General features: G+C 39.0%; 1 protein-coding gene across 1 annotated transcript; it reads left to right on the top strand.

Annotated features, from left to right (window-relative positions):
* The first annotated feature begins 1,287 nt into the window (after window positions 1-1,287).
* Window positions 1,288-9,199, top strand: LOC132840092 (DOMON domain-containing protein FRRS1L). Its single transcript, XM_060861472.1, has 5 exons — window positions 1,288-1,602; window positions 3,600-3,684; window positions 4,252-4,390; window positions 4,670-4,916; window positions 7,820-9,199. Exons 1-5 carry the CDS (start codon window positions 1,407-1,409, stop codon window positions 7,990-7,992), a joined length of 840 nt encoding a protein of 279 aa, XP_060717455.1. The 5' UTR covers window positions 1,288-1,406; the 3' UTR covers window positions 7,993-9,199.
* Window positions 9,200-9,273: the final 74 nt, after the last annotated feature.

Genomic DNA, 9,273 nt, shown 5'->3' with positions numbered 1-9,273 from the left:
AAAGTTACGTTAGTTACTTTAGCTTAAAGTTACTTTAAAGTTACTTTAGCTTGCTTCAGGTGTCTAGGAAGGACGTGTTAGCTTTCATTCCCATAATTGATAACATGCATGTTATAGGGGAGAGCTGGATAGATGGTTAGGAATTGGCGATGCTCTCTGGGTGGGAGGGATGGCAAACTGTTTTGCTGCATCTTCCACACCAGTCCTCAGTGGTGTGATGAAAACATGAATTAGTCCAAATTCAACAAGGAATCTTATGCCTGCAGGTGTAACCCTCGTTGTAGAATTCACTCTGTGCTGCTATGGTGACATGCAGGTCATGTTAAACGATTTCTACATGACAGGTAGATCAGAACATCAGAACAGGTTGCAGAACATCTAAATGTTCTGCAACAGATAGGCCAAGACTGAAAGGCTTAAAAATTACAAAGGAAATGAAAATCAAGATAAAGACAAAAGTCAAAAGATGATGGAGGGCAAAGCCAGGAGCCACTTTCTGTTATTGTTATCAGTTACATTTTCAGATGTTTGCAGTAAAAATAACAGAGAAATCTTCACGTTTTAACTATTTAGTAAGTAAGTATGCTTTTGTTTCTTCATTTCAAGTTTCTTTTAGTTTTAGGATTTAAATGCAGGTGATTATATTCAGTACTTGTTAAAGAACACAGGTCCTAGGTGCCTAGGTGCAACAACATTAGTCTAGGTGCTACATTTAACCTTATGTCTTATAAGTATTTAATAAAGCAGATAACACTATTTTCCATTATATTGACTTGGGTCTATATCTGCACATACACTTGATATTGTCTATTTACAATTGTAAACTAATGAACTAAAAGTAGAATAGGATTGGTTTGGATTAGATTAGCTGCCAGTTTGATTTGCCTGGATAATGTGAAAATGATGGCGGTAAAACAAGCCACAATAAAATGTGCAAACATGAATCTTTTTCATCAGACATCAGATAGTGGAGTAGCACAGTGGCAGTCTTTGTGCATTAATATGAAGAGGGGAAGAGACACTGTTGTGACAGTGGGGGAACTGAGATTATAAAACTATTGGGTGACAAAATAATAAGTGTTAATGGGATTAATGTTGTGTTAGACAATTAATGAATCGGCACTTAATGTCAAATGAAAATGTATGTGTTTCAACAGAATCTATTTTTTTTATCAAAAGCATCATTAATCATGCTAGACACCCCCCTCTGGGGTACTTGGTACAGCCTCATTGGCCCCTCCGCCTTAAGCCCCATCATTTTATTTATTAGCTGAATTTCTTTCATTCGGTAACGTTATCTAATCGGCTTAAGGCGCACTGTATTAGGCAATGCGACTCAAAGCGCACACCCGACTTCTTTATTTTTGGTCTGATAAATAAATAAATCTCATCAGAAAACCCTGGTGATGTTTCTAGTGCATTTCTTTCTGCTGCTGTTGGATCCGAGCCTTTGCCGGCTGATCACAAGCAGCCCTACCGATGATAACACACTTCGGAGCGGCCATGGAGAGCAGGGAGAGCCGGGACACAACGAGCATCACAAGGATTCATACAGCACGTTCGCTTCAGAATTTTTGGAGTCTAGATACCTTTCAGACGAAGGTAATTAAGTGGGTTTCTGCTAACTAGCTAATTGTATACGAATATTTGTCTGTCGTTGGAGCGGTGGTCTTGTAGGCCTGCTGAAAAATCAGCAAGAAAATTCAGAAAGAGAAGCAGCCTTCTGTATAATGTTTTTTTAAGGTATGGGGCATAGAGAAGGAGGTTATGGCTACGTTACAAATAGCCTATATTAGGACATATACGGTATCATAATTAACAGATACATTTACATTGTAGCCTCTGTGATTTTGTGCCTTGTTTTGGAAACAGGTCTTCGTTCAGCACCGCGGTCAGCACCCCTGACTGAGGACTAAGCCACGCCCTCTGCCTTAAGATGCTCAGTAGAACAGGCCACTTAGGGCCTACTGATTTTTATAGAAAATTTATGTATTTCCCCATATTTAAAATATCCATATGATTTAATTGCAATTACTTTAATATTACTTATTTAGGTAACAGGGTTTTCTGGTTAACAGTCTGATGCTATACTGAGTATCTGTGGAGTTGTTCAAGTGAACGTCTGTATGGGTTTCATCCAGATTCTCTGTTTTCTTTGACCTTTGGAATATATACTAGTACATGAATTTGTTATGCTAAATTGGCAGTGTGTGTGTGTGTGTGTGTGTGTGTGTGTGTGTGTCATCCCACCTCAATGAAGTGAAGTGATTATTTAATGTCAGTTAAAAAATACATCACAGCTTTCATTTGAGGGTATTTGCAGTTCCTTGCCAACACATTTGTTAGTGAATGAACCTAAAATACTTAGAGGATGTCAAGAAATCAAGTCTGGTTAAAAAGTAATGCAAAAGTATCACTGAGGCATTTTAAAAATATCAAGAACAACATTCCCACTGTGAAGCTTGGGGGTGCTAGGATCACAACTGGGAAACTGGTCAGGGTTGAAAAAAGATGGATAGAGCCAAATACAGGAGAATCCGTAAAGAAAACCTGTTTACAGCCTTAAGCAGAGTTTTATCTTGTAAACAGGTAAAAAGAACACCACCAATTCTATATTGTAGTGGTTCGGAATAAGCTGAATGTGTGAGAATGGACCATTCTGACATGCAAAATACAAGTCAAAACACAGGACTTTTCCCAGGATCTGTGGGTAAAAATTAAGTATAGTACTTTGTTGCCTTAGGAATGTGGCTGCATCACCTGTTGGTGAAATACAAGGTACATACAAACCTATTCTACTAGTCAAAGGTTTTTGATCCCTTAAAATAACCTTGATTTAGGGATGCTTGGGCTGCATTTTCTGTTCATTCATGTTTTACAGCTCTACAGTTTTCATGACAAATGTGAAATTTAATGCAGACCCCAGATTGCTGACCGGTGGTGTATATACTACACTTTTGTACATTATATGGCCAAATGCACATAGATAACTGACCATCACACCCATATGTGGTTCCACCCCAAACCTTTGTCATAACGTTGGAAGCACACAATTGTCTAGAATGTCTATGTATCCTGTAGCATTACAATTTATCTTCACTGGAACAAAGAGCCACAAATGTTGTAGCATAACATTGCTTTTGTGCACAAAACAAGCTCTATGAAGACATGATATGCTAGGACTCGAATGAAAGAACTCACGGCACAGAAACCTAACCTCAACCCCACTGAACACCTTTCATTTGAACTGGAACACAGGATGAACCCTAGGCCTCCTCACCTAAAATTAGTGCCTGATATCACTAATGCTCTTGTGGCTGAATGATCAAATCCCTGCCTGCTCCAACATCTAGAGGAAAGCCATCCTAGAAGATTGGAGGCTAAGGGGTGACCAGCTTTGGAAGGGGATGTCCAACATGCACCTGCAGGGTGTGATGGTCAGGTGTCCATATGTGTTTGTCGTTGTAGTGTTCTCTGTATTATCTCTATATTCTGCTTCGGTTAGTTCTATTCCAGAAAACAATTTCTTGTTTTCTGGAGTAATTTTATTCTTCTACAGTGAATGAAGCAGGTGTTTGTCTTTAATTTGTATCACCCAGGTTATCCCTTCCCAACTGCACCTCCCGTTGACCCTTTTGCCCGCATCAAAGTCACTGATTGTGGAGTAACAAAAGGCTGTATCAGGTGAGCTTAAAGTTGAATATTTGCATTAGATAACACTCTTAAATTCTTGTTGCTGATAGATCAAACGTTAGTGATGAATTTTCTCTGAAAAGTAGTTCCAGCCATAAGAATTCTTCATTCCAATTGTAACTTATGACACTTTCTATAACATGAAATGTAACTGAAAATGGATAAAATGTTTGATATGTCATCCATTAATGACTTAAACTTTATATTCATTGTCAAATCGCTATAGAATAAGAGGAAGACAACAATTTTGGGCAGTGCGGTTTTGGGGAGAGGATCAAAACAATCATCACACCACACCGTCGTTGAGTTCTTTCCCGTAGAAGCTCACTCATACATGTTTTATTTATTACATATGAGAATTTGAAGGAAGCACACAGATAACACAATGTTGAAAGATTTGTCTTAATCCAGCTCACAAGGGTCACTAATATCAGTCAATCCAAGTCTTATATAAGTATAAACAAGCAATAAATATAAGCGAATTGTTGAAGTTCCAAATGCAATATATAACATACTATGTCTCTTTATCTCTGTCTGTATTTTTTTGTGTGTGTATAGGTATGGAAAGCCGGGCTGTGATGCAGAAACATGCGACTATTTCCTAAGTTACAGGCGCATCGGTACAGATGTTGAGTTCGAGATGAGTGCAGACACAGACGGCTGGGTTGCTGTGGGATTTTCTTCTGACAAGAAAATGGTGATTAAAAAAAGCTAACTTTTAACTAAAACACGCACACATACACACACACACACACACACACACACACACACAAACACAAACACACACACACATATACAGTCTTGTAAATTTATCTTACTGGTGCAATTGTATTTAAACCTAAATTTATGATTAAATTCAGAAACCATGTTTGGAAGATGTAATAAAAAGCTTAGATATCCCATCATGTAAACCTTCATAAGTCTGTGTGCATGTTAAATAAAAATGCGATAAGGAAATCCATTATCTCGCTCCCAGGGAGGTGATGATGTCATGGGCTGTGTCCATGATGATAACGGGCGGGTGAGAATCCATCATTTCTATAACGTGGGCCAATGGGCCAAAGAGATCAGGAGAAACCCAGCACGGGACGAGGAAGGCCTCTTCGAGAACAATCGGGTGACTTGTCGCTTCAAGCGTCCGCTTCACGTGCCACGTGAGGAAACACTAGTGGATCTGCATCTCAGCTGGTACTACCTGTTTGCCTGGGGACCTGCTATACAAGGTATGTGTGCATTAAAGTGCTCCAAAGATCTATATCTGATTTGATATGTCCCATGGAATCCATGCCACACCTCTACTCTCATCTGAATCTCAATCTGGACCTTTCTTTCAAGCTGGCCTATAAACTGAATTGTGCATCTCCAGTTTCGGCTCACCATCCACTTTATTAGGATCCCGCTTATTTCTACAGCTATCCAATAATTTACTCATGTGGCAGCAGCACAGTACTGCTAATGTTCACGTCAAACATCAGAAAAAGGATCCTTTAATCCTGGCATGGTTGTTGGTACCAGAAAGACAAATAAAACCTTGAGGTATATGATCTACAACAGCAGAAGATCACATCAGGTTCCACTTCTGCCAGCCCAGAAAAAGAACAAGAACCTGAGACCATCATGGCCACAGGCTCTCAAATTGGATAGGTGAACAGTCTTGAACAGATAGGTGAACATTGGACAGTCTTCAAAAGAATGTGTCATACCTAGTTCAATTCAATTGAAATTTTTTTGTATAGCTCTTTTTACAATTGACATTGTCTCAAAGCAGCTTTACAGAACATAAACATATAACAAAAGGTTATTATAAAGATTAATATAAAGGTTGGGGGGCACGGTGGCTTAGTGGTTAGCACGTTCGCCTCACACCTCCAGGGTTGGGGGTTCGATTCCCACCTCCGCCTTGTGTGTGTGGAGTTTGCATGTTCTCCCCGTGCCTCGGGGGTTTCCTCCGGGTACTCCGGTTTCCTCCCCCGGTCCAAAGACATGCATGGTAGGTTGATTGGCATCTCTGGAAAATTGTCCGTAGTGTGTGAGTGTGTGAGTGAATGAGAGTGTGTGTATGCCCTGCGATGGGTTGGCACTCCATCCAGGGTGTATCCTGCCTTGATGCCCGATGATGCCTGAGATAGGCACAGGCTCCCCGTGACCCGAGGTAGTTCGGATAAGCGGTAGAAAATGAATGAATGAATGAATATAAAGGTTAGTGTAATACAAAATTCAAGATTGATATTAGATATATTTAAATGTGTTTGTATTTATCACCAAGTCTGAGGTGACTCAGGCAGCAGTGGCAAGAAAAAACTCCCTTGGTAAAGGAAGAAACCTTGAGAAGAACCAGACTTAAAGGGGAACCTCATCCTCATATGGGTGACACCGGAGGGTGTGATTATAAATATACAGTCCAACAAATGTATTGATGAGGAGATTGTTGTCCTCAAATACCACATGGAGTTGGCATCTCCTCTTTAGTATTGCAGAGTCTAACTGGAGCTGGAACATCTCTAGATATCTCAGGATCCTCACAGAGTCAGCCTCATCTCAGTGGAGGTCCAAAATCTTAATGGTACTGAAGATAATCGTAGTTGGTACAATTTCTGTATGTCTCGGGATGGGTAGAAAAAGAGAAGCAGTGGAGAGTGAAGCAGTGTTGTTCATAATATTAGCAAACACTAGATGATAATGTGCATTTGGTCAGATGTATTAGAGCACAATATTATGGGATGTATTATGTGTACGCCCGACTAAAGAGATGAGTTTAATCTACATTTAAACTGGGAAAGTGTGTCTAAGCCCCGAACACTATCAGGAAGTCTATTCCAAAGTTTGGGAGCTAAACAAGAAAATGCTCTACCGCCTTTAGTAGATATTCTTGGCAGATGTGGGAGTAAGTCACACATGTGCAAGTCACAAGTAAGTCTCAAGTCATGAATGTCAAGTCAAAGTCAAGTCGAGTCTTTTTTAATATTTGTCAAGCAAGTCTCAAATTTGTGACTTAAGTCTGACTCGAGTCAAGTCATATGACTCGAGTCCCCCATCTCTGATTCTTGGAACTACCAGAAGTCCTGAGTTTTGTGATCTCAGAGAGCGTGAAGACTAGTTAGATACATGGGAGCTAACCCATTAAGAGCTTTGTACGTAATTAGCAGCAGTTTGTAATCAATTACAGAAAACATAACAAGTAGCCAGTGTAAAAATGATAGGATCGGGGTTTAAGTAACGGGTTGAAGCCCCACCTCCTCTCTAAGATAAAAGTAATTGTATTTTCCTTGTTCAGAGTTGCTTTGCAATTGATCCTGAATCACTCTTAAGATATGATTCCTAGTTAGAAAGTTTTTTATTTTATTTAGGACCTCTCTGAGATCATGCTTAAAATCTTTCTGAAAACAGGCCCAAGTCATTTTTATCTAATCTTCAACTGTCCTTTTTGGAGTCTGTGCATATGCCAGCCTCAGATTACTGTTCTTGGTTGACAGGAGTGGAATCGAATGTACTTTTCCTCTGTTGTAGGTCATCCGCCTCAAGGATGAATGATTTCTCCTCACCACAGTTGTGCAGAGTGATTAAGAGTGTGAGTTAATAGCAGGTTAAACCAGTCTGGATTTTTCTCTGACCTTTCTTTTAACAAGGTGTTTCCATCTGAGCAACTATCCCTCATTTTTTTCTCAACATTCGATGTATGCTTATATAGACTGTTTGAAAAATTTACATCAGAAGTTTCTAAACTACTCAAACCATCCAGCAACCATGCCAGGATTAAAGTCACAGAGATCACATTCTGATGTTTCATGTGAACATTAGCTGAAGATCTTGACCTGTATCTGCATAATTATTTGCTGCCTATTAAAACTGATAGAACTGATATGTTTGAGTGAACATATTATCTGTTCAGTTGTGAATAATGTATCCGTATACGGTTACATCTCTAATGTGCATGTCCATGTATGCATGTCTTATTGTTACTGGTTTATCCATACTGGTTATTGTTACTGGTTCATCCTTACCATCTTATTCTCGGTACAGTATTTAGACATTAATCCATTCCACACAGAACTGTCCAAATGTATGTAATTTCAGCATGTAATATCACCAGATGGCTGTCTGACATTCCTGTTTTTATTTTCCCCAGGTTCCATAACACGGCATGACATCGACAATCCTCCAGTGTCTGACCACATGATCAGCATTTATAAATATGAGGACGTTTTCATGCCCGCTACAGCCTACCAGACATTTTCCTCCCCGTTCTGCCTCCTGCTTATTGTGGCCCTCACATTTTACCTGCTGATGGGAAGCCCATAACCGGGATAACATACTTGTCAAAAGCATTAGAGAAAGGCAGCAATAAATCAGTGTCAGAAAATAATCAGAATTCAAAATAAGCTGTGTATTTAAATACAAGCATCTGATCTTCTTTAGCAAGCTAGATTTATGCAGTACACACCCAGTTCTAGGAAGAAGGCTGTATTACTATAGAGCCTGTAATTAATCAAGCTCAAATGCCATATAGATGAAATGCCTTAGCATTTTTTCTTTTTGCCATATCCAGTATTGCTGATATGTCCTGTGTTTCTTAATGGCTTTTCAAATCGAGTGCCAAATACATGCAAGGGCCAGTTTGTTCACAGTAGCATCACACGCTAAGTGATATTTTGCTTGCAGTATCATTAGGAGGCACTGCAGTAAAAAATCATCTCAGCAACACTTAACAGATTCAGAAGCAGCTATTTTGCTTTATCAAACACGTCTAATATAATGTCTGAGTATCACACTGAACTTCTCTAAAATGTAATATTATAGAACGACTGTGAAGCAGCGTAACAATTTGTAACGGCTTTATACACACATACAGACTTACTAGTATTACTATCTAACCACTCCAGCAGTAGTATGAGCAACTCTGAGCTAGCTGAAGCATGCCAACAGACCAGTGTTTTCTGAGCCATTTCACAAAAGCCAGTCTCCACTAGAGTGTCTATTTTTATGTGTTATTTGAACATGTTTGGAGCAGTATTTATATTCCATAAATTGTAGAAAACCTGTTTTGCAATGACTATGTGTTCTTAATATCTCACTATTAAACAGTGTAGCTCTGTCTGGACGTTGGTTCATCTTGTTATGGTTTCCACCTGAAGGAATGATATCCACACATCACACCCCAACGTGTCGGGTATACATATTATTTATTTATTAGTGAACAATGCATTGCATTTCAAACATTTATAGCTGCGATTAATGTTGTGGAACGATTTTCAAGTTACATCCAGATATCACTTACATTGTCAGAGCTATAAACAGTCATTACCTCACCAACCTCTCATTATTTCTTTCTATTGAAGTTATTAAAATGATAAAAGATATTAAAATCAAAAGAAAAAAGAAAAAAAGAAAATGCAATGACCTCCATTCTGAATGCATTTCCTTGGTGGAAAACATAATGTGTGTCATTACAAAAGTCTGAAACTAAAGATTCCTTCTGTCAACATGATATAAACCTGTCCAAACGTCATGATGACTGTGTTTTTACTTGTTAAATAACATTTGTTTATTTTTAGACTAGGAAAGTCGTCTATCAAACCTTGT

Source organism: Tachysurus vachellii, chromosome 25, assembly GCF_030014155.1.
Source record: "Tachysurus vachellii isolate PV-2020 chromosome 25, HZAU_Pvac_v1, whole genome shotgun sequence".
Classification (NCBI taxonomy): domain Eukaryota; kingdom Metazoa; phylum Chordata; class Actinopteri; order Siluriformes; family Bagridae; genus Tachysurus; species Tachysurus vachellii.
Note: the sequence above shows the minus strand (reverse complement) of the source record. Positions and strands in the feature narration are given on the sequence as shown.